Source organism: Silurus aristotelis (assembly GCF_946808225.1).
Source record: "Silurus aristotelis genome assembly, chromosome: 22".
NCBI lineage: Eukaryota > Metazoa > Chordata > Actinopteri > Siluriformes > Siluridae > Silurus > Silurus aristotelis.
Window position 1 is genome coordinate 15,726,966 of NC_139595.1, and position 27,384 is coordinate 15,754,349.

At 37.5% G+C, this 27,384-nt stretch overlaps 2 protein-coding genes across 3 annotated transcripts in view; one reads left to right on the forward strand and one right to left on the reverse strand.

The window, feature by feature from the left end:
• nmd3 (NMD3 ribosome export adaptor) overlaps window positions 1-27,384 on the forward strand; it is a 286,762-nt gene that overhangs the window by 205,742 nt on the left and 53,636 nt on the right. The gene's annotated exons all lie outside the window — the stretch shown is intronic.
• ppm1lb (protein phosphatase, Mg2+/Mn2+ dependent, 1Lb) overlaps window positions 1-27,384 on the reverse strand; it is an 82,312-nt gene that overhangs the window by 14,269 nt on the left and 40,659 nt on the right. The window contains exon 2 of the mRNA XM_083526029.1: window positions 3,881-4,055. Coding sequence (XP_083382155.1) covers window positions 3,881-4,055 — 175 coding nt within the window. The remainder of the gene's footprint in view (window positions 1-3,880; window positions 4,056-27,384) is intronic.

Genomic DNA, 27,384 nt, shown 5'->3' on the forward strand with positions numbered 1-27,384 from the left:
TGCTCCTTCTACCCTTTCCAGTGCTCTCATTTCCTTTGCATGCCAGTTCTAGGAACCCGAATTCACCGGGATGATTGAAACACAGCAGACAGTAGCGATGACACCTGCCTGTCCTCTGTACTCTTACACACATCCAGGTTTCAGCTGCAGTATCACTCTGCTCTGTCATATCTTTATAACTGTCATAGAAAGTCTCCCTTTTCTGCTATGGATTTTCGTTTCTTTGCTAGCTAAACACTATCTTGCTGGAACAACTTTAGTTTGCTAAGGAATAAAAGAGGCCCACCAGTGAAAGAGACAAGCCTCAATTACCTGTTATAATGTTCTATCTACTGTATATTATACGGCTTCAATATAAATCAATAAAAAATAAACCATTTACTCTTTATAGAGTTATATTTAAAAAAATCCGCACCCTACTGGGAAAGTTGAGTGCCGAAGAACAATATTTAATAAAACTTTTTTTAAATCAGGAAATTAAAAATTAAAGTGGGCTGTACCCTGAAGACAAAACAATAAAAATGTTGGAAAAGTTTTTTTATAAACCTCTGCTGGGACCAAACTTCATTTACAGTCCACAGTGCAGGATATCAGTCAGAATAATACCTGAAAGTAGGCTATAGGGTGGTAGCAGTTTCTTCCCATTAGCTGTCAGTCTTCTGAACTCTGAACTCAGACATGACCATTACAAGACCATCCTGATCTCAGACACTGAACTATACATTTCCACACTGACCCATGTCCTGATAATAACAATATAAAAAAACAACACAAAAAGACAGTACATTATTAATGCTGTTTGCACTCTGTTTATCAATGGTTACTTATACTTCATTTGCATTATACCTCAATCTCTACCTAACCTCTTTGCTAAGTGATTGCTGTATAGTCATTGGGCATTTTTACCTCATTTCTCTGCACAATCCACCTATATATTTGTATCATTCTGAGCTGGTCTCTATTCAGTACTTTATAAACATACTTTTATAAAACAAATATATATTTACAGACTGGGATTAACTTTATGGCCACAGACCAGGCAAATCCCAAATTCTTATGTTTGCCCATTTTCCTGCTTTTAAAACATCAACTTTGAGAACAAAATGTTCACTTGCTGCCTAATAAATTAATCCCACCTCACTAACAAGTGCCATGATGAAGCGATAATCAGTGTTATACACTTCACTGGTCATAATCATCACTGGTTGCAATTTTTATATATATATATATATATATATATATATATATATATATATATATATATATATATATATATATATATATATATATACACAATAATTCATTGGCTTTGGGTTCTGTACTTGTTCTCTGCACAATGACAATGAAGTTTAATCTAATCTAATCTAATCCAATCTAATCTAATAATTTAAATTAGGACAAAAAGAGGTTGAAAATTTTGATAAGGCATACATACAAGTGATTCAAGGATTTATATTTTTTAAGAATAACAGTGACGTTTGATTATTTTTTTCCCATTTAATAAAAAATAAAATTTTATCGTGAACTCGGACACAATTGAATTACTTTGTAAGGTAAGTAAACTACTTACATGTCTATAGGCTGCACATTCATGTATTATTAAATCATTCAGTCATGTAGTAGCAGTACAATGCATGAAAAAACATGCAGGTACTGGTCATGACAAAACATCATATTAGTAAAAGATGTGATATCAGTGACTTTGACCTTGGTATGGTTTTTGGTACCAGATGTGACTGTATTTCAAGAAACTGCTGATCTGTTGAGATTTTCACACAACAGTCTCACACAGAATGGTAAAAAAAATATGCAGTGAACTGCAGTTCTTTGGGTTTACTGTTAAAGAGACAGGCCATAGGACAATGGCTATAATGGCTTGAGCTCTCAGGAAGGCTACGCCAATGTAAATAACCACCATTAATGGTGGTGAGCAGGAGACTACAAAAGAAGCAGATCACACATCAGACTCCATTCCTGTCAAGAAATAGAAAACTGATAAAAAGGGGCACAGGCTCACTAAAACTGGACAGTTTAAGATAAGAAAAACATTGCCTATCTGGCATATTTTCAATTGTTACTCTGGCAGGTGTCAAAACTTTTGTTTTTAAACTTCATATATTTTGTTGTCTTATATCATGTTGTCTTCAGGAACATCTCAGAAGATCAGCCGTTTTTGAAATACCCACACCAGCCTACCTGTCACCAACAACAACAACACCAAGGTCCAAATCAATGAGAGAGGGAGGGGGAATTGTAAAATATATCCTTCATTTCAGGAGCATCGAAGCCAGACACATAGGGATAAGAACCACTGGGTAGACGGTAATAGATGGAAATGCATTTTAATACAATTCAGCGAGAAGTGAACCACCCAATCACACCACGAATAACCCCAAAGTCGTAACAACCCCAGTTACGGAATTGAAAATGTGCACAAAAAAAAATTAGATGAATAAAAAGTTATGGAGTGTCTTCCACTATGAATTTTTCAACCTTCTCTTCCTCGCTCCATATCATCATCAATAAAGCATCAGTGCTTTTGGGGAAAAGTGGCACAGATGAATAAAACACTTCGTGTCTACGTGCAAATCTAGGGCAGCCTCAAAGTGCCTCATCCTCCAAAGATTTAAACTTTTCAATGTGTTAAATAAATGGTGGAATGTGTAAATTGTTTTCAAACAATTAAACGTAAAAGAGCAATCGTTAGATTCTGCTCGACATTAGAGTTTTACAATTTTTTTATTTTAAAAACGTATGGAGCTATGCTAACAAAAAGGTTTTACAGTAAACCATTCATCATGTGACTAATTTCTACGGTTCTGCATTCATAAAACAATCTCGGTTCTACCACATAGACTGAACGTATGGTGTAACTGTGTAAAGATAAAAACACAGAGCGACAGAATATTTCAGCATTACTATCTGACTAGAAACCCGATCTGCCAAACAGGAAATACTGTGGACATCCATGATTATGATGATCAAATATCCTATAATCCAACTACAGTGATATCACTGGGTATAATGGAAGAAGAAAAACAGCTTTCTCCACTCTCTCTCTCTCTCTCTCTCTCTCTCTCTCTCTCTCTCTCTCTCTCTCTCTCTCTCTCTCTCTCTCTCTCTCTCTCTCTCTCTCTCTCTCTCTCTCTCTCTCTCTCTCTCTCTCTCTCTCTCTCTCTCTCTCTCTCTCTCATACTTTTCTTCTCTTGCCACAGAGAGCTCTTAGGATAATTATAAGATGCCACAGAAAGATAAACCTTTAATTAAATAGTGCAGGAAACCAATGTTGACAAAAAATATGCCTTTTTTCCTAACCCTACATTAAAATCAGCAAGTGCTAATGTGAAACTGTACAGTAGAACATTGAAGAAAAAAACAACAACAAAGGCAATGTGTATTCATTTCTAAACTGTCTAGTATCATTGAGTCTGGGCCAATTGAAGCCTGATAAAACCAAAACCTGAGGTGGTCTGCTAATATTGTGCTTTCAGAGATGCTTTTCTGTTTACCATGGTTGTAAAGAGTGGTTATCTGTCCTACTGTAGCCTTTGGCTGGTCTAATTCGGTGAATTTCCTACTGATGCAACAGCATATTGAAATTCCACATGTACCCAGTCTGGTTGATCCTTTGTAGCATGTCAATTCTAAAAAACCTGAGAGAAACTGTAAGACACCCTCGACCAAAAACAATCTTGGAATCTGATGTGTGGAAGAAAAATTCTGGGACATTCAGGATTCAAATAACTTACTGTCATCTCAATTTTACTTACATAATAAAATCATCTCTCAAAGATCCATCCAAGCTAAATTTATACACTGACAGGTTTCCTGCCCCAAACGTACCCCTTTCCTTCCATAACATACATACATAACATCTTACCTGCTTCATCATACGTGGCAGAGAGCTTCTCCAGCATCTCCTTGTCCACATTGAGGATTTGCTGCTCCAGGATGGATTGATAAGACAAAAGACTGTTCTCTTTCTCCTTCTCATAATTCTGCAGGTGCTGCTTCAAGACCTCGGGCAGGTGAGTTTTCACGTATTCTGCTGCCGCCTGGAAAGGGGAAACAATAAAGATATATAAAGCTCGCCAGGGTTGTCATTATTTAGTAAAAGAAACACTGCTGTTTTATTTACTGCTTTGGCTATGCCGTGCCATCATTCTGGCCTTTTTAAAATGAACACAAGCTTTCCTATCCGAGCTGCCAAACTAAATCTAGACAGAGAACGTGTGCCAGTGATTTAGGAACAAATCCAATGCTCTAGCTGTTGAACGCAAGTGTAAAACACACCCTTATGAAACTTCACGTTAGTTCACAAGTATTATACACAAGTCAATAGGTTTTGTGTTTAAAAGTTTCATTTCATTAAACAAATGAACACCATATTTTGTAGTACTGTAGGATAAATAGGGTTTAAATTGTTACTGGAGAATAAAATATAAATCACTTGTTCGAGAAAAAATGGTTGTGGAAGTGGTAGTTCACTGATTAGATCACTGTTTGGACCTTGGATCAAATGCTCATGAATTCAAATCCCATCACTACCAAACTGATACTGCCCTTATCCCTTATATATATATATATATATATATATATATATATATATATATATATATATATATATATATATATATATATATATATATATATATATATATGTGTGTGTGAGATAATTGTAGGTCACTCTGTATAAGGGTGTCTGTTGAACCCTGTAAATGCAATAATTTGCCCTTCTACTCAAAAGACATTTATGGCATTAGGCAGACGCTCTAATCCAGAGCGACTTACATTTAACTCATTTATCCAACTGAGCAGCTACAATGATAAAGGGCCTTGCTAAGGGGCCCCAGAGTGGCAGATTGGTCAGGCTAGGATCTGAACTAACAACGTTCTGATCCAAAGTCCAGGGTTAGGGTTAGGGTTGTTAATACCTTAACAACTTAGCAACCACCTCCACCACTACATAACACATTACCGCATAGTGCTATATGGTTGAAATGCATGCTTTGATATTGAGCTGATTCTGACTAGATTAGCGAACACTAAATTTGCATTAAGAGACATTGAAGAAGTGGTTCATCCTTACGTGGTGGAATACAATTTGGTCAAGAGTTAATAACCAATCTAGCAAATCGACCAACGTTTTTTTTTTTAAGTAGCTCCGGTAATTTCTGTCTGACCTCTGTTCAATGCTGACATGAATAAATCATCAGACAAATGGATAGCGATAGCAGAAAGAAAAGTGCACAGACAGCCAAATGCCGGCGCTCTCTTGGCCCTAGTCAAGCTGAGCTGGAGAAATTATAGTCGCTAAGTATTTGGCTAAAGAGATAACAACCTCTGCAGCCTGTTACATAAAACATTAATACATCTCTTTGTGCAGGCAAAGCGGATCCAAATACATGGGTAATTTAAGAAAGGGGCTAAATGAATCAGTAGCTGCAATTGCTAGCAAGCAAGGTAAAATTTTGTGTGATTTAGCAATGTTTAAGTTTACATTTACACCATTTGGCAGACCAGCTTACCCAGAGCGAGGTATGGTTAAGGGCCCTGCAGTAGCAGTTGGCGGTGCGAGGATTTGAACTCAAACCTTCTGCCCCGAAGTCTAATGTCTTATGTGATCCAGTCATAATGTGGTAATTGGCAGTAGCTAACTTTTTGTGCAAGTTTTCACTTGGGTGCAAATCTAATAAAAGTTTGTGTACATATGTAAACCTTGTTCAACTAGAAGCACAGCTCAAATAGAGGTCTCATTTTATGTAACATATTTCTAATGCGAAAAATACACAGTGTTTCATAACTGAACTTGGTAGCGGATCACAGTCCATGGTAGTGAGATCCACTGTTTTTGCGATTTCAGCAGAGACCTTCCTCCAACCCCGAGTTTTATATATAACAGCATGAGCTTGCAAGGACATGAGTCATAAGGAGAAGCACCAGGAGGATCTAACCTACATCATGACAGAAAACATCACCACAGGTGCCCTAACACTTTTCAGTTCTGCTACACTGTTTTTGCACCAAGGCTGCCTACTGAAACTCAAACAATGCCGGTCTCGTTGCCCAACTTTGAACTGTAGGCGAAGCAGAGAGACAGTTCCAAATATACAAACAAACAGAGACAGCTGAATCCACCACAATCCACCAGAACAGCTTTCATCCACCTTGGCATAGATTCTACAAGTCTTTGTAGCTGTCCTTGTGTGATGAGCACCATTCTTCCAAAAGATCTCACTTATGCCAGTTGGTGTTGTCATGATGATGGAGGTGTTGCAGAGAGCTACAAATAAAAAAAAAAAAAGGGGTGGAGTCATCCTATAAAAAGCCATGCCTCGTGGATAAAAATGTTTCATCATAGGACGATTAGTCAGAAGAAATATTACTCTGAAGTAACATGTCCTTTTAATGGGGCAGGTACCAGCAACCACCATCTAAGCCATTTGAGCAAAAATAATAATCTTGCCCAGTAATAATTAGAGGTTGACCGATATGGGATTTTCTCGGCCCAATGCCGAAATGTAGAAATTGAGGGCAGCCAATGGCGATACCTGATGCCGATTTTTTGTTTTCCCTCCTTAATCTCATAAAATCTAACAGTTAAATAATAAAAAGTGATACAGAAATTGCTCTCCAAACTACCAGCCTAATTAACAGCTAGTCTTACTGTTTTCTTGGGAAATTACCAGGTAGTTCTCTTCAAAAAGTTAGCAGACAGAATTATGCCAGTAGAATGGCAGCATCCTGCTTGATGTAAGAGGCACTGTCACATGTTCCAAAGCACCGCTTAGCTGCTTATATATGTGCCTGCTTATTAATTGGCCTATTTTTCAACACAATTGGTGGATACCAGTTCATTAAAATAATGTAAAAAATTGGCCAGTGGTAATGCTTTTCCACTTAATTCACTTTTATTAATTTTTGTTCTCAAGAAGTACTAACAATAATGCTAGTCTAAATAAACTGAGAATACACTACCAGCTGATATACTTTTGAAAGAGGGTATAAAATGAGCTCTGCTCATTCTCTAAATGGTGGTGCTAGTTCAGGGCTAGTCTCATAAGCTCTCCTTTCCAGCTGCTGTAGGGGAATCTGGTACTTTCTGTCACTATATGTGGCCAGGAATTCACAGGAATTGCACTCCTGACATTGGAAACCTGAGTCTAAGCCTTACTTCCAGCTAAGTGGATGGCTAAGAAATTCAAGGTTACTCTCATCTTCAGACATTTCTTCTACTAAATCAAGTCTAAGCAAAACATCTGGTCTTTTATTAATGGCTTCCAATAGCTTCTTTGGAACGATTTGGATACGTTTTTTGCAGAAGACATGGCAAAAAAAGCCAAAGCTGTCTAGAACCTGAAAATCCTTACTCTGAACTGAATTCAGATTTAAAACCAAAAATTCCACGCCACAGCCCCAAGATCTCAGAAGCTCAAAAGTGGACAATGAAGGTTTATAGACAGAACCTTTAACTTTGTGGGTGTAAAGTACATGGAGAAATGTAGGACCGAGTGAAAAAGAAATCAGTACAAGGCAGTGTGGGTGTAAAGAGGTGAGAGAAAGGAGACTGTGGGACAAGGTTAAAGATAAGATAAGATGTGTGTGAAAGAGATTTCAGAGGGATGGTGATTATAGTTCAGATAGATTTGGAAAAGTACCCAGGACTCGCAGACATCTTTATATACTGACAGAGCAGGAGGCAGAGGATGTCTCGGGAATGTATAAAGCACCGTTCTGGCCCCCGAGATCTTCATCTAGCCTGGTGCTTTAGGAACCTACAAAGCCGTACACTCTACAATCTCACGCCTTGTGCCTGCTGATCTTATCAGGACAAATCCATTTGCTAGCAGAGATATGGACGGTGGCACCCCTGCCGTGGTGTTCTGAGCCTGCTCCAGCTTTCTCAGCACTGCAAGGTTTGTTCAGTCTGACCTTAACAAGACTCTGGCACACAAGCACAAGCAGAAACACACACACACACACACACACACACACACACACACACACACACACACACACACACACACACACACACACACACACACACACGCTGCCAGGTTTCAAATCCCAATGAACCGAGTACAAGTCTGCCAACACTCTTTGGAACAAAAATGAGTCCTTAAAATAAATCTTTGGATAGTTCTGAGTTCCTAAAAGTGGTCCAATGTTTAAACCCACTACAGATGCAGACAGAGCTATCAGTAGTAACTTTTATTTATTTTATTTATCTAGGATATAAACATTGTAAATTCAAGTTGTCATTTCAGCCATATGCAGTTTGTACAAAACACAATGAAACAGAAATTAAGTTTCTCCAGGTTTAGGATGCTACATAAAACCACACAAATTAGATTTGATTAGATTAAACTTTATTGTCGTTTTTCCAATAAAATGTAAATAAATCAAATATAGATTTAACAAATTATGGGAGTGCAAATGTGAATACAGTAATACTATAAATAATATCCTTCCTGGTGGCTCCATCCTCAGCATTCTCCTACAGATATACCCCATGTCCCTCCTCTGCACATGTCCAAACCATCTCAATCTCGCCTCTCTCACTTTGTCTCCAAAACGTCCTACATGCACGGTCCCTCTAATAAGCACAGACCTAAATGGGCAATCCAGTGCAATGACACTGTCCATATAATAATAATACTGGATGTGTAAACATTCTGTAATTTTGCAGCAGTTACTGGTGCAAAAACTGCAATGAAGGTGTTCGAGTGTGTGACAGAGTGTGTGTGTATGTGTGTGTGTGTGTGTGTGTACATATGTGTATTTGTCAGTCCAGTCTTATTGTGGGAAGAATCCCACTGTTACACAGTCTGGCTGCGAGGGCCTGCTGATGCTCTGTTTTCCAGACTGCAGGAAAGTAAAGATAGTGTGTGAAGTGTTTGGGAAGGGAGGGTGAGTGTGTTGTCAGCCACAATGCTGGTGGCTTTGCGGATGCAGCGCATGGTATATATGCAACAATAGACATAAAAATACACTGTAATAAAAAATCGGATATCGCATATAAAACCTCCCATATGGTTATACTCAAACTTGTTTACAAGTGCCATAAATTCAAGCAGCAAAGGGGTCAGTAAGTTCGTTGTTTCATGTCGATGAGGCATTAGAATGAAAACCTTTTTTTTTTAGACCTAACACGGAGAAAAAGAAGTTGAATAATGTCCTTTGAGCAAATATTTAAACGTCCTAGTGTAATGTTTTTGTAGCTTGCACACATCAAGCACCATGCTGACTAGTTATGGAAAGCTCTGTGGTTAAGATCAGAAGGTTTTGTGTTGATCAGAAGGTTATGAGTTCAAATCCCAGCACCACTATACTGCCAGTGCTGGGCACTTTAGCAAGGCCCTTAACCCTCGATTGTCCAGTTGTATAAAATGAGGTAAAATCGCTCTGGGTAAGGGCTTCTGCCGAGTGCCGCAAATGACTTTGATGGCAAGATTTAATCACAAATTGTCCCCCAACCCTACAAAGGATTAATTATAGAAATTCAAACCGACAGGGTCAAATAAAAAAACCTTTCCAGAGTCACCTCTGGAACAGCTGTAACCAAAATTCCTTGTGGTGTCAAAACACTTAGCCAATAAAATTGGTTTTGAATTTTTTTTATACAAAGGCTAGTGCGCTAGCGGTGACCAAACAGTGTCCAAGACTTTGTTTAAAAAATTCCACACAAGGAATTTTGCTTCCAGCTGTTGGTGCCTCTCAAAAGTACAGACAAAAATAACAATATATATTTAGCTTAGACTATACAATCTGACAATACGAGTCAATACAGATCACCGATTTCCACCTGAAATTGATCCTCTCAAAAAAGTGGCAAGGACAATGTCAAGTGCAACCGGTTTAGCGTGCGAAATATGACCGCGTAGGTGTAGAGAGAGACGAGAAAAAGCAGAATAGGTGTAAGGTGAGAGATGAGAGGTGACATGAGAGCATGTGTGCATTTGCAGCTCTGATCTTTCACGCTCAATCTTAACACTTAATGCTGTTATGGATGCCTCACTTTAATACTCACCCTTGCTTCACTGGATCATCTCACATTAATCTCTAGACTTGTACGTAAGATATACACGATGCTGTCACCCTGTACACTATACAGTTGTAGAAAAATTACTATTTATAATCTCTTTATCTAATGTCACCCAGAAGGATCTGGTTCTTATCAAAGTTTCTTTCTCATGATAATAAGGGATTTAAACCTACATAGATTTAGAATGCTGCAAAATTGCTCAGTGAAAAAAACCTGTTGTTGAAAATGGAATTGAATTAAAGTGAATCATGAGGTTGAATAGGCTGAGAGAACTCTTCAAGTTCTATAGGAGTTCCCTATAGTCCTTGAACAGGGCCATAACCCTTAAAAGCTAAGCTTTTGCATTTCATTGAAAGCCCTTTGAGTTAAAAGTATCTGTCAAATGAAGAGACTATAAAGTACTGGCTTTAATTCCAGTCTTTATTGCTCAATCCAGGCTACGAAAAGATAAAGACTCCATACATTTGCTTTCAAGGTCCATCAAAGGTGTTTAATTGTTGTCATTTGTGAGTGGGATCTCTGTTTAAGAGAGGAAATCTATATTAGCGATTGGCAGCCGTACAATAGGATACTCGCACACACCAAAATGGCTGTTCAGAGCAGTTCAGTTATGCAAATTGTCTTCTTTGAAATCTAATCAAAGCAGGCCGATCAGCTGGAGGAAACTGAATAGGATAGGTTCACTAAAAGGATGTGTTATATACATATTTTGAGAAAGACGCTAAAAGTAACTGTGGGTGTGTGTGTGAGTAATGGCTAATTTTAGGCAGCTGCTGTGCTTCAGGTAAATAAGACGGGGTATCTCTCGTCACAAATCCTTCCTCCTCTTGCCTACAAGTAATTGCGCGCTGAACCTATGTGTACCAGGCTCCCGAAAAGCCAAAAGAGAAAGGGCTTTGTTCCAAAAATAGCCACTGAGTAGCCACTGTGGCGGTTTGCTACTTGATCCTTCCATCAGAGTTTCGTTCCACTGACCTTTGATTTGGTGCCCGGTGTCATTTGCTATAGCTGGGAGAGCTGGGAAAAGTGAATCGAGGAAAAAATATTAACCCTCATGCTCTACTCACTGTTTTCCCAGAAATTCAAATTCAATCAAAATAAAAATGATCTTTTGTTAGTCACTTAGTTCATTTCGTTCCTTTGATCAGAAATAAATAAAAATGCTTAAAAAAAAAATTCAATAAGCAGATTCCCCAACACTTCTACATACAATGCAGCTATGGACAAATTATGATAAACAGAATTTTAAAAATAATTATGGACCAAAAAAACCCTGATTTGTTGCATTGTGTAGCGTCTGTGGAAGTCATGTAAAATCTTTACTGACTCAGGACTACTTTTCGCTTCTTATCATAATCCCCGTATATCGTATATCTGCTACAAATGGACATTCGGTGCAACCCAGATGAGAACGGGTTCCCTCTTGGGTCTGGTTCCTCTCGAGGTTTCTTCCTTATGCCTTCTCGGGGAGTTTTTCCTTGCCACAGTCGACACCGGCTTGCTCATCATTCACTTTTATTCACCACATTATCTGTGTAAAGCTGCTTTAAGACAATGTTCATTGTTAAAAGCGCTATACAAATAAAAATGAATTGAAATTTAATTAAATTGTAATAATAAAAGGGGGAGTGGTGGCTCCAGCGGTTAAGGCGCTGGGTTGCCGATCGGGAGGTCTGGGGTTCAAGCCCCGGTATCGCCAAGCTGCCACTCTTGGGCCCTTGAGCAAGGCCCTTAACCCTCTATGCTCTGGGGGTCCCTTTCGAGGGAAATATCAAGGTCCGGGTCGTCGGAGTGACGTGGGGCCGCCTTCCCGTGGGCTCACCACCTGCAGGAGGGACCGTAAGGGACGGTGCTGTGAGGATTGGGCAGCAGTCGAAGGCGGAGGCCTGCTTAGACTGCTGCCCCCGCAACCCGAATTACGGATAAGCGGGAGAAAATGAATGAATGAATGAATGTAATAAAAGAAAGAACAAAAGATCTCGGACCAGACTCATTAGATGAACTACTCGATTCCGTTTTCTGTAAACAACTTACATAGATTTAGCGATGGTTTGCTCATGCTCGTCCGGTAGAAAACTGACCAATCACTCTATAAAAAAACTACTCGTTCTTCTGAATCACATTAAACACTCGGCTAGAATGGACAAAAATCACTATCTTACAAAGCAGCAATTTACCTACAATAAATATGACATAATATGGATTGTAACTAAGCTTAACAGCTATAACCAGCTTATGTCATATCATCTATTTCCTCTAACTTGGAGTGGAGACATAAAATGCTTCGCTGTTTGTGGAGAGTCTCCAAATATAATAATATTTATGAATGTATTAAAGTTAAAACCAGGAACCTTTCTGTTAGGAATAACTTCAAGGTGATAACAGTGACTCAGCTTCATGTCCAACTGCCTCCTGTCTCCTGGCCATTAATTATATTCCTAAAACAACACACCCAGAAGTGCTGTAATTCTTCTCTATTCGTGGTGTTTGATCACTCTACGGATGCCGTGACGGTTTCTGGCAACACAGCCAATTAATTCACTCCTCTGTCATGCATCATTTTATCCTTACAATCTTTTCAGACACGTTCTTTGCAAGAAAGCCATGTACAATCTCACACTATAGCATTCACTGTCAACGCCACCGGCTGAACAACTTCACAGACTGTTAAGAATAAAAAAATAAATAAATTCTCACAGTAAACGAGACAGTTCCAGCTGGAACTGCCATGCACTTTTATTCGAAGACGTACCGGTATGTTTGTGATTCAGCATGTTTCATGTTCACACTGCAAACAGCCGTTTGCGACAGAGAATTAGATTGGTGCTGACAGGTTCTTCAGCAAAAAACAAAACCTGCTAGAAAAAAAGGTGTGCTCAGAAAAAAAAAAACAGGTTAGGATCTGTGGGTGCTATTTGGATTTATCTGAAATTAGTTATTTTCAGCTAGGTTTTTATTTCTATTTATTAGGACATGAAAACCTTCAAGAGATTCCAGATCAGCACTTTTTGAGAGAAGGCTATGACCTTAAAAACGGTGTTGAAAAAGGTCACGGCAATAATCAGCAGCAAAACGTCCTTACTGAGCCTGAAACATTTCTTTAAAAAAAATAAATAAATACTAGTTGAGAAAATGTGTAAAAGCACATTCTTGGGCAACCGCACGAAAAACAAATAAAGCTCAATTTTGGATCAAGTTTTTAACGCCCAGATCATTAAACGCGACACGAAAAGCATGGGATAGGACAAAGCGAACTAAGGAAAAGAGGAAAACCCTGCTGTTTGTATTTGTAAGAGCAGCTGGATACATGTGACTGAGGAAAAGGCTAAACTAAAGAGCGGTAGAAAAAAAACATGAAAAGGGCAGATCAAGTTTGTGTATTCCATTCCAGCACTGAACAAAACACACTGTAGAGCACCTTCATGCATCGTCAGATGTTCCTACAAGGAGTTATGATCATTTTTTTAATTCTATCCCAAATATCTTCCTGAAAAAACTTCCTAAGCTAATAGAGTGAGGAATTTGAAAAAAAAAATGTGTTCAAAGTTCTGATCTGTTTTTTCATTAAACACACCTAGTCTTCAGTCCCTGGTTATAAAGATCCTTCACTGCTGCATTGCTGCTGCTAATCATAAGTCTTGAAATCAAGGCACAAAATGTTCCTAACACAATAAATGTCAAGGTATTATCATGCTTTATTATGGTGGATTACAGATGCCCCAGTGCCCAACCCCTAAGATCTTAACTCCTCCGAAGTGGAGAAAAGGGCTAAGAAAATCACTTTGGACCCCACACACCAAGCCCACTCTCTCTTTGAACGGTTGCCTTCTGGTTTGCGCTACAGAGCTCTGTCCAACAGAACAGCCGGGTAAAAAAATTAAGTTTTCCGCAGGCTATAATCAGCCTGAACAATTAAAATATTTATAACTACTAGTTATGTCCATGATAACTGACACATTTATAAACAGAATCCAAATGGTACATTTGTAAACTATACACTTGTAAATAACAATTGTATGTTCATTTAAACAATATTTCTACTTCTGTGTATAGTGCATTATTTAATTGTCTGTTTTACTTATATTTTGTTATATTATGTCTGTATTTTCTCCTACACTGGAAGCTGCTGTCATCAAGTCAAATTCCTTGTGTCTGTAAACATACATGGTAATAAAGCTATTTCTGTTTCTGATGTTATTTGATTAAAAACATTATATTCATCCATACCTGTCAGGCCAAAATGCCTAAAATGCATTATTTAAAATCCACTGTGTATGTAAGTTGCTAGCAAAACAGGCTAGCTTGTCAGAGCACATAAAAAGACATCTAGACCTATTTTGTATGAAGTTGTGATTTTACTAAACCTTTGAAAATATGAAATAGCTTTTAATTTTGAGAGCTTTTCTTCATGCGCTAATTTAAAAAAAAAAAAAATAGGCAATAAATCAATAATGGAAACAAGAGTCGGAGATTGAGATAGCAAACTAGTAATGTAATCTGAGGTAACATTTGTTCAAGGAGTTAGCAAATCCTGAATAAAGCCACTAGCCATCAAAAACATGTCTATCCGTAACCTAAAGTTCACAATAGCATGCAAGAAGTTGGTCGGCTTTGAGTTTGTTGTGACTAAATGTTGTCACTTATGGATATGCTTTGTCCAGAAAGTAAGCTAGTAGTAGTGTAGTAGTTTCCAAAGAGAATGAGTTAAATCACACAATGTGAAAAATCAGTGTGGTTTGTATGATCGACATGTTACATGCTCAGCATTGTGCTAGCTTCATCAATAAATTAGCAAGCTAGCAGGAATTTACAATGTTTACTACACTGCATCCTTCCAGATTTTATTTATTTAGCAAGAAGGGCCATTTAGATTAAGATTAGATTTAGATTAAATTTATTTAAATAAAAAAATAAAAAATTGTCTTGTCATACCACTGCCACAATGGGTTTTCTAATCAAGTCAGCTAGCCAAGTTATACACAAATACAACCCCAATGCCAAAAATGTTTGGACACTGTGTAAAATGTAAATAAAAAACAGAATTTAATAATTTGCAAATCTTATAAACACATATTATATTCCCATTAGAACATACAATACATATCAAATGTTTAAACTGAGGAAATTAATAATTTTAAGAAGAAAATATGGTTATTTTGAATTTGATGGCTGCAACATGTCTCAAAAAAAGGCAACAAATTCCAATAAAAAAAGTAAGGTATTAAAATGAAAACAGTTGTAGAAACATTTTGCAACTAACCAGGTTCATTGACAATCGGTCAGTAAGATGATTGGGTGTAAATAGTGGATCTTAGGCAAAGTCTCTCAGAAGTAAAGATGGGCAGAGCCTCACCATAAAATTGTTGAATATCTGCACATTGTTCCACATATTTTCAAATTAGCCAACAAAAAATAAATCCACCTTCTGATCCACATAGGAGACTTTGGCAGCGTCACAAAAGTCACAAAAATCAGGGTATATACATAGCAATTATTTAATAGTCTGGATTTTAGGGCAGCACACTGGTGACTCATTTGAAACAGGCTAGGCGTAGAGACTGTATATTTGTGACTGCAACAATATCTTCTGCATTCAATATTGTCATATTGCTACAAGAAAGAAAACACACCATTTTTTCCAGGCTCTCGAGCACCACTCTAACAGGGGGCTGCGTGTTGGCACACACACACACACACCGGCAGCACAAGCCACAATTTGGGATTGATGGTCCCAAGGGCCTTCCTTCCCCAGAGCTCCTGCACAGTACATCTCTTTAGCTCCGCTGTCAATTAATGCCGCTGCTGGCACTATCTGAGCCTGGCAGAACAAGCCAGTGTGTGTGCGAGTGCAAGCCTAAGGGAGGGTGCAGGCAGTGTTTCTGCCTTCAAGTATATCTGTCAGGTGCTGATAACGCACACACCCACGCACACCTTAACTTCTACACCAGCAAACACAATGACAGCCTGCGTATTATTCACGACCCAGGCTTATTAAACTGTAACCGTTTGGAGAGAGCTTTCAGATTTGGGGTGCGGAGGAGGAAGGCTGGTGTGACAAGCTGCCCTGTGAAAGAGAGAAAGAAGAGAGGGGGATATCGAAGGAGAAGTGATATGCTAGCATCAAGCCCATCATGTGAAGGCAATACCTTAAAGAGAAAATCAGGAGAACGGATGCAAAGTGTGAAGAGAAATATGAGAACTAGTTAACACAATAACAAATATTTTATTGTAGAACTTTACATTTACATCGTATTTTTTTTGGTCAACATTAGAGCGACCATCATTGTAAAATCTAAAATTCTACCCGCCAGTGATAAAAAATAAAAATAGCATTTACATTAATTTTATTTTTAAATTGGGTTGGGTTGTATTCGCTCATTTTCCAAATGAATATTACAAATAATGCTCGAAATATGAAGACTGGTTTTTGAAATGTTATCAGGAGCCCCATTAAAACAAGTCACATTTCATTGAATTTTACATGCTATTTTTTTCTTGATGTGCTGCAGTAATGTAGGAGTTTGGAAATAAAAAGGTAGAAACATTTGCATTCATCTGCCTAGTTTTTTATAATAAAAAAAAAAAAAATGAGTGACAACAAATGTCAAGAAAATATATGCATAAAATTGGCAATATATTTAAAGAATATTTTATGAATATATTATATTTAAAAAAATCAAGATTTGGGCATCACATCACAAATTCACAATGATTATTTAGGATCATTTGCTCAAAAAAGTTTGGGAACCCCTGCCTTATAATATGTTGACATATAGAAAGGCTATTTTTATATTTCCAGATGTGCCAAAAATAATATCCGGTGTGACTGTTACAATCTTTTCTAACCACAGTCCCATACACTTGATTTCTGTTGGCTCACGAGGCCGAAGCTTGTTTGTTCACTGATCATTCTTCATTTATAGATAAAATTGGAACAAAGTAATCACTACCAGTAACCAATGTTTGCCTGTGGCATCTTGCATCCTTTTACTCCTCAGTCAACTTTTTGAGCTAATTTGATTCTTCTTTGGTAAACAAAAGCGTATCTGAAAATGCAGAAAGTATTGTTTTCACGTTTGATAAATATATTTGAAATATATTTGCCATGATTCTGACTGAACCCAAGAATTCTATCAACATGTTTCCCATATCATTTTAGCAAGGGGTCAAACCTGTAAACCTCTGGTACCTTTACAGGTTATCCGATTGGACGACAGTCCAGCAGAAGCAAACTGGGAATTCAAATCGTGTGTGTAACACAGAGTGTATACTTATTAGCATATTCATTGAATTGTCATGATAATTTGCATTTCAAAAGATCCTGCTTGAAAGAGAAAGATTTTCAGAAGGCACTGACTAAAAGAAAGCCCTTAATGTCCTCATCCCATTAACATCGATGCTAGTAAAGCATATTTTGTGTTTTTGGTAGTGCTGTTCTAAAAAAACTCAACCCTAAAAGAAAAACACAACCATTACGAGCTATCGAAACTTAATAGAAACTGCTGCCTTCTATTGTTTTAATGTTAAATAAAAAGAAAAAATTAAAAAAATGGTAACCCCAATCAGGGAATCACCCACAGTTAGCTAGCTTTCTGTCACTTTTGATGAAATGCAAAACAGAACTGCGTTGTGTGTTACGGTAAACTCAGTAATGAATATGTTTCTAGGGGAAAACGCTGATGAGAATTCTGTACTTGTGTGAAAATGCTTTTGCAGGCTCCTGGCAATTTAAGAGTCACTCAAGTGGTCTGGCTGAATGAGGTTGACTATTAACTTGATCAAATGAGCCATGTCTTACTTCACAGAAGATAAAAAGATGGGAAAGCCATGTGATGTGCTGGAGAATGGAAAAATGGACAAGCGATAGCAATGGGTGATTTATTGCAATACCTGTAAGGCAGTGTGAGCTTTCTTGCTGGAAAATGGAGCAATGCTTTGTGACATTGTATAACAGCAAAGCACAGCTGCAGGAGTAAAGTGTCCATTTGTTTATTTATGGCTGGTTCATTCAACCCTGACTTTGGATTGGACTTTGGGTAGAATTCTGAAAAATATGTTCATGAATATTATGCTATATATGAATAGGTCTTGCACAGTTTCTGAGCTTGTCTTCATTAAGCATGGATTCTACTGTAATTATTATAGACTTAACTGGATCAAATAAAAACAAGAACAAGTCAAAATGGAGACTGAAAACCATTAAATCCTTTTCAAGGTGCAAAATGGACAAGACCATTTTTTATCAATGTCCAAGACTAAGACAAGTTCAATAACAAATGTCCATATAGAAAACACCTCATGAATGTACTTGAGACCTACTGCCTAAGGATTTAAACTTATATATGAGACCCCTGTTTAGAGGTGAAGCAGGGAATATACACATACATCTCTGTTTAGTCACCTTTTTATATAATCAGACCAAAAGTTAAATTAAGTAAAACTTACGTGCAGATAATAAATAGTTATGTCAATTGAATATCTTGCTATTTTGAGTTATTTCCAATGTTATTACTAATCAAAATAAAAACATTTCAAATGAACTACTCATATATCGAAGTTAATATGCCCTTCTTTTTTAATCTTTTCTCATGTGTGTAACTAATGATGATGCATTATACAAGGCAGGGAATTACAAACTCAATACAGTCAACCCCGATAATTTGCGGTTCGGAAAATTCAAGGGTTCTCATTTGGAACCTAATTAACAGCAAGTTGCGGATTATCTTAAAATTCATGAGATCTGGGGGACCACTGTATATTAGGTTATAGTTATTATAGTTAATAACCCGTTAGCGCAAATTAATGTATATAATGTAACAGCACTCATTTGTATTAAAGTGCGATTAATGCAGGGCGTATGCCGAAATTAAAACCTTCAAATTTATTTTACTGATGCGCTAAGTTTTAGATCCAAGCATCAAAATCCACCAGGATGCACACATCCGGCAATTAAAAACGTCCGTGTGGAAACCAAAAGTTCCGTCTGGTGTCCAGATGATTCACGTAATTTAAAACACCACAATTACTTTAAAACATTTACAATAATATTTTGTTTTCATGCTCTATGTTGAGTTTGATTTCACCAATAATAAACATACCTTCGCATAAAGCATATATATATATATATATATATATATATATATATATATATATATATATATATATATATATATATATATATATATATATATATATACAGTGAGGAAAATAAGTATTTGAACACCCTGCTATTTTGCAAGTTCTCCCACTTAGAAATCATGGAGGGGTCTGAAATTGTCATCGTAGGTGCATGTCCACTGTGAGAGACATAATCTAAAAAAAAAAATCCAGAAATCACAATGTATAATTTTTTAACTATTTATTTGTATGATACAGCTGCAAATAAGTATTTGAACACCTGAGAAAGTCAATGTTAATATTTGGTACAGTAGCCTTTGTTTGCAATAACAGAGGTCAAACGTTTCCTGTAGTTTTTCACCAGGTTTACACACACTGCAGGTGGGATTTTGGCCCACTCCTCCACACAGATCTTCTCTAGATCAGTCAGGTTTCTGGCCTGTCGCTGAGAAACATGGAGTTTAAGCTCCCTCCAAAGATTCTCTATTGGGTTTAGGTCTGGAGACTGGCTAGGCCACGCCAGAACCTTGATATGCTTCTTACAGAGCCACTCCTTGGTTATCCTGGCTGTGTGCTTCGGGTCATTGTCATGTTGGAAGACCCAGCCTTGACGCATCTTCAATGCTCTAACTGAGGGAAGGAGGTTGTTCCCCAAAATCTCGCAATACATGGCCCTGGTCATACTCTCCTTAATACAGTGCAGTCGCCCTGTCCCATGTGCAGAAAAACACCCCCAAAGCATGATGCTACCACCCCATGCTTCACAGTAGGGATGGTGTTCTTGGGATGGTTCTCATCATTCTTCTTCCTCCAAACACGTTTAATGGAATTATGACCCAAAAGTTCTATTTTGGTCTCATCTGACCACATGACATTCTCCCATGACTCCTCTGGATCATCCAAATGGTCATTGGCAAACTTAAGACGTGCCTGGACATGCTGGTTTAAGCAGGGGAACCTTCCGTGCCATGCATGATTTCAAACCATGACGTTTTAGTATATTACCAACAGTAACTTTGGAAACGGTGGTACCAGCTCTTTTCAGGTAATTGACCAGCTTCTCCCGTGTAGTTCTGGGCTGATTTCTCACCTTCCTTAGGATCATTGAGACCCCACGAGGTGAGATCTTGCATGGAGCCCCAGTCCGAGGGAGATTGACAGTCATGTTTAGCTTCTTCCATTTTCTAATGATTGCTCCAACAGTGGACCTTTTTTCACCAAGCTGCTTGGCAAATTCCCCGTAGCCCTTTCCAGCCTTGTGGAGGTGTACAATTTTGTCTTTAGTGTCTTTGGACAGTTTTTTGGTCTTGGCCATGTTAGTAGTTGGATTCTTACTGATTGTATGGGGTGGACGGGTGTCTTTATACAGCTGACGACCCCAAACAGGTGCATCTAATTTAGGATAATAAATGTAGTGGAGGTGAACATTTTAAAGGCAGACTAACACGTCTTTGAGGGTCAGAAATCTAGCTGATAGACAGGTGTTCAAATACTTATATGCAGCTGTATTATACAAATAAATAGTTAAAAAATTATACATTGTGTTTTCTGGATTTTTTTTTTAGATTATGTCTCTCACAGTGGACATGCACGATGACGATGACAATTTCAGACCCCTCCATGATTTCTAAGTGGGAGAACTTGCAAAATAGCAGGGTGTTCAAATACTTATTTTCCTCACTGTATATATATATATATATATATATATATATATATATATATATATATATATATATATATATATATATATATATAAAATAACAAAATAGGTTTTTAAGTTAAACATAATGAGATATTGTTAAATGAATGACAGCATTTGCTATAGCATTTAAATACTCATTAAAAGATATTGTATAAAAACCCTGAAGCACAAGTTACAGATAAATAACAAATAATTTCAACACCTCTGAGGTGCCTTTTAAAATGAAAAGTGTGAAACTGAATTAAACAATGTCTGGTTTAAGGAGCCTCGGGCAAGTAAGGAACAAAATTCTTGTTTTGAGCAGAGATAAGACCAGCAAATATATATATACTGTGACAAAAAGCCATTGGATATTCGATCTATGTGATTAGATTGTGAATTGTAAGCATCTGAACTGAAGCATATTGCAAGCTGGGAAAAAACAAAACAAAACACAAACCCTCAAATAAAACCGTGATGTTGCTGTGATTAGATCGAGATAGCTTGGGAATCAATTTCCTGTGTTGCTGTGTGGCAGTTAAAGCCCTTAAACCAATTATTCTAGATCAGTCTGAACAAAAAAGATCCTATCAAAAAAATAGACACGAAAAGTAGATGCTGGATGTGTTACAATTAGATTAAACAGGCCCCCACACCATACACATACACACACACACACACACACACACACACACACACACACACACACACACACACACACACACACACACACACACACACATGCAAACACACACGTGCTGGACTGAATCCTGTTTAATTTCAGAGTGTAGACAGGGACAAAGACACGAGGGATGGATTTAATAACACAGTCTAATAATACAGTACGGTAATGAGGGTCAAGTGAGTGGACATCATGTCATCAGGCGACCGCTCGATATGGCACACAATGACCAGAGGGACGAGTTCTGTTATATATTACTAAACATATGATTCAATTTCCATTGTAACAGTACATCATGTCAGAAAAATCATTAGCACGAATAATCTCAAGCGGCCATTTTTGCAAGTAGTTACTGGATAATAAGATACGCAACACTAAAGCAGCAAAACCAGTAAAACCCTCTTCACATTTGCAATGATGAAACCATTAGCGTGTAGAAATCTAGCTTTATTACCAGAACCCGCAGCAGGGGTGGGAAAAAAAACAACAACGAAAAGCACCGGAAACACACGCATCAGCACCTGTGTAGCAATGCTGACTTCATAAATCATAAACCGAAGCACTAAGCACATCTGAGAAATACCCCAGACAAATCAAAACAGCCAGAAAGGACAATTAAAATCAGTAGAACAGAGTGGGAAATGAGAGGGGAAAAAAAGAGCAGTGCTGATATGGAGGTTCATTCTCCAATGGTTTGACCCTGGACATCTATTAAAAATGAACTAAAGCATCCTACTCACCTCTGCCTTCTTTCAAAACACCTCAGATTAGTGTTCTGGTAAAGGTTACAAACATTGTTTCTTGATAGAATGTACATTTGAAATTCTGTTTATCAGCAAAACTCTGAGATCTAATATGATTTCTGTGTTGACATTGAAAAATCTTTTTTTTTCCCCAGATTTTGAACTAACTGCAGGTGTGAACAAATCGGGAGCTCAGCTTATTAGGTATTTTGAATGTGATTTGGTGGTTCAACAGCAGAACTAAAAAAAAAGCACTATAATTTGTTATGTAGCTATACTGTATATAAGCTCAAATCTAGAACTATAGCCCCCAGCTGGGCTAAAAACAGCTGGTGCCAATTAGCCTGGACATAATCTGGGCAACATTGGAATAATTAATAAATAAATCATGCAGATTCATTAGCGTGCATGAAAGGAATTTCTTTGTATAACTTGCACAACATGCAGTTACTGCATTGTTAAAAATGTCGAGATTTTATCTTTAGATGCAATTCGAAAACAAGTTGTAGCCAAACTTTTTTTTTTTTTTTTATCTGAGGAGACAAACAAAATGGGACACATTAGAAACCCTTTTCAATTCGTAAAACTACTTCTTATACAATAACTAGCCAAAGGTATGTGGTATGTGTTTTTATGGTGTTACATTACAAATTTCATTCACTGGAATTAAAACCTGTTCACATTGCTCTTGTGTACAGAGCAAAATCCAGAAATACATGGTCTACCAAGGTTGCAGTGGAAGAACCTTAGAAGCCTGAACAGAACTCTTACTTCAGCACAACTAAGGAGGCACGCTCCAAAATCTAGTGGAAAACCATCCAGGAAGAATGAAGGTTATCATCATAGCCCTATTATAAAATAATATAATCAAATAAAAAACACATCTGGAACAGGATAAAAAAACACATAAGGACAAGATTAAGTGTCCACATACTTTAAAAAAAAGTGTATTATTTACAGTTTGAACTCGAATCAGTAAGAATTCCTAAAAACAAAAACATGGGACATTTCACTGGAGTGTTTACTGGCCAGATTGCATGAATACTGTTTCTAGTATTTGTTCTTCTTTTTGCATGCAGTTATTATCGGAAATAACCTGCATTTTATATATATATATACAGTATATATAGTTTTTGCCTATAAATACATTAATACTGTAAAACATGACCCTGTGAATGAGCCTTTTGAGTGATTAGACACAGTTTGCATCCACATGTACACAGTAGTTCAGTCATCACTTCGTTTGAAACTCAATATACAGCAACAATATCCTCCATTGTGACACCACGAGCTGTCGGTTGATGTGTTGCCACGTTTATATATACACAACAGATATACAACAAACAACCAACTCAACAATGAAAAAAAAGTCAGTTGAAAGTGAGGTGCAACTACAACCACAACAACTACAACCATAGTTGAAACAGCTGTTCTTAAAATATTAACAACAACCACATAAACAACAAGCAACACAACAAACACCATCGTCCTACCACAACAATAACCAAAGCTGCCAGTTGAATCTGTTGTCCTTTTGGAACATATAGCAAACACCTTCAATGACCAGTTAATAGACAGTCAGTAGTGAACATGTGTTCCCTTCTGAGTCTGGTTCCTCCCAATTATTTTTTCCTCATATAATCTCAGAGAGTTTATCCATGCATTTACATTTGTATATAAAGCATTTGGCAGATGCCCTTATACTGAGCGACTTACAACAAAGCAGTTGAGGGTTAAGGGCCATGCTAAAGGCCCCAGCAGAGGCAGCCTTGAGCTATAATCCCATGACCTTCTCATCAAAAGTCCATCTTATTCACTGAGCTACCACTTCCTAATACTAGGATAATGCAAATAAAGAATTTCACTCTGCAGTAAGGAGACAAGTACATCAAAATGTCCTTTTGGGATATATTCATACCTTCTGTTCCCAAGCAGAAGCCACCATAGCCACCATTTTACCAGATTTTGGCTAAACATTAAACAAGAGGTGCTTGAAAAGCCTTGCCTCATGTACAAATGCAGTGATTTTGCATGTAGCTCCTTTAATTAGAGTTGGTTTTAGTTCCCGCTCAAATTATCATCAGGGTGAAACCGGAGAGCAATTTGATGTAATGAGGTCAGAGTAATTGCACAAGCATAAAAACCCTACTTGCAATATATCACTAGCTTTTTGTGAGAGTTGTATTACCCAGCTTAGATAACGTGCACTGTACATGGAGACTCTGTGCATGAATGTGAACAGAGTTCTATTTTGTCTCACTACAGAAAAGTTAGTCAGACGGCAGCCAGGACAGTGGCGGATAAAAAACATAAAAAGCCGCCAGCCTAAAATAGTCATGGCCTATTGCTTTCAACAGAACTCTCGCTCTTACACATGTAGTTAACTTAGTGACCTGGAAACATCGTTTGCGGAGAGTTTGTCTGCCATGCATGGGAAATGAGTCTCGGTTACTGAGAGCCAGCCAAGGAAAAGCGAATATGTACGAAATTAATTAAATAAATGAGAGAAAAATACATGAGCCAAATGTACTGTAGCGTCAGAAGATGCAGGGTTTGGTGCTGAGCTTGGCAGAAAGCAATATAAAAGTTCCAGAACATACTAATTTTAGTATTGGTGTCACAAATAGAAATTTGAAGTGTACTCTTTCAGTGCCAGCAATTTGCTGTACATTGGCTCCTACTGGGGCAAGATTACTCATGGTCCTGATTAGCAAAGGTGAGTGATTTGGTTGGAAGTTCTACCTCTATCCTAGTTAGAAGTACATGGTTTTTTGTGTGTGTAATGTGTAAGCTACAAGAACAAGAACAAATTTGGGAAATCATTAAAAAGGGACATTTACAACTTCAACTGTGTAAAATGTACATCAAAACAGAATGCAATGATCTGCAAATCTTAAAAAAATTCATATTCTATTCACAATAAAACAAGAAAACATGAAAATGTATACAATTTTAATAAAAAATTAGTTTACATTTGTTGAAATGTGTCTGTAAGTGTGTGTTTTACATTTAATATCTAATTATATTTAATTTCATTTAGATTAAATGAAAGATCATAATTTATGTATGATTTACTTAACTGTTCTACTTTAACAAATGTCTTCATTCCTTCCATCCTACATCCATTCATTCATTCCCTTTATATGTGGAATTGTCAGGATTTTCTCCTTTTAAGAGAAATCCTTAAAGCTGGACATAAAACACTAAAGAATCCATGACGCTAGAATTAGCCACTAGCCACTTTCTGGTTAAAAACTGATGCTAGTGGTATGGATTCTTTAGCGTTTTCATGCATGAGCAAAACAAATCTTATTTTCTGTACGGAGTGTGTAGCCACAGTGACACTGCACTAACTCTAGTGTCTTTTTTTTTTTATACCTCTTGCATTGTTGTGTATGTTTTCAAGGTGATTAATGATAATAATTAAAAAATGCGCTTAAAGTGCGAGGTGGAGACTAAACAAACTTGCGATCCGCCACTAAATACATTCCTGAAGAAACAAATATTTTAACTATGTTCCGCACGTAAAAACGATTGCCTTTGGTACACGTGTACCAAAACAGAAGCCCTGCACCGAAATGACACCCTGGAAAATAATTAAATTTCTAACTGTTTTGCAATTTTATGTTGAGGAAAATTATTCTTAAATTGTTCCACACTTTGTAGACAGTTTTTCACAAATGAAGCCAATAGTGAAGCCAATATTTACTTCTGAGAAACTCTGAGAGTGCCTCTCTGAGATACACTATTTATACCCAATCATTTTACTGACCTGTTGTCATTGAACCTTATTAGTTGCAAAATGTTTTTTCAACTGTCACCTTTTAATAACACTTGCTGCAGCCATCAAATTCAAATGTGTCCTTAAAATGGGACATTTCCTCAGTTTAAACATTTGATATGTTTTCAATGTTCTATTGTGAATAAAATACGGGTTTATGAGATTTGCAAATCATTGCATTCTGTTTTTATTTACATTTTGCACAGCGACCCCAACTTTAAAAAAAAAAAAAAAAAGATCTTTATTATGAAGGCCAACGGCGGCCATGCTCGGTGTGCAGAGCAATTCCGGGGAGTTTGGTCATTAAAAATGACAGCACCATGAGAACCATCAACTGCACTCATGAGCAAAGTATAGACCCTGAGCGATGGGAATAGAAACCCATTGACTAATTCCTATTTGATAAGGTCATCTGCCCTCTAGCTCTTTATTAAAGATTCTGTTTTAATACTATCGGATGTTTTTATTGGGTTATGTGTATTGCAAGCCGAATCTGTAGTATGTTTTTCTTGATTGTTGTCATTTCATGTAGTCTGGTCACAATCGTACACAAGGCATGAATCACATAATGAGGTCAGTGACACCTGCTACCAGTTTTGGTCCGCTACTCCCTTCTTGCAAATGTTCAATGATTTCTGCTCAAAGCCATCCTTCACTACAGTCATAGGGTATATATATATCCACCAACCTAACTATAGCTATTTCCCTAGACACCTGAGACCTGAGAGGACAAAGGGCATATCCCAAACGTATAACGCCTGCCAATGTGTCTTGTGAAACTGCTGCTGCGAAAACCTTAATGTGATCCGAGGAGAATGGCGAATGCCCCAGTATGCTGGGTCAGCTTTTAAAATTTCTAAGTGATTATCTCAAAGCAACAACGAGGAGCCTTTCCATTTATCAATTTCCTGTGGAAAACAAATGACCACCTGTGTTCTTGGCAAAACCTGATCATTAATTGAACAGCTGGGACTCCAAGCTTTGGTTGCACTTCTAAACTGCTTGGCTGTTCAAGGGGAGAACCTAAGAACCGCTCCGTCTTAGCACAAGATTAGTATGAAGCGCTGAGCCAGATGGTAGATGCTTGAATCGATACTTAATATAAACTAGTCAATTTCCAAAGCTCAAACACTAAATTCTAAACATTCTGAGATTACTTATTCAGATGAGGTGCACTAAGCTCAAAACACCTGCATCTGTTGTGCAAGTCAGACCATAATGTTCACCATAATGACCAAAAACCCCTCCAAGAAAGTACATCATGAGTCATGACAGTGGACATTAGCTTAGCCAAGACGGGAGCAGATGGAGAGAGACAGAAAAATATTCGGCTTA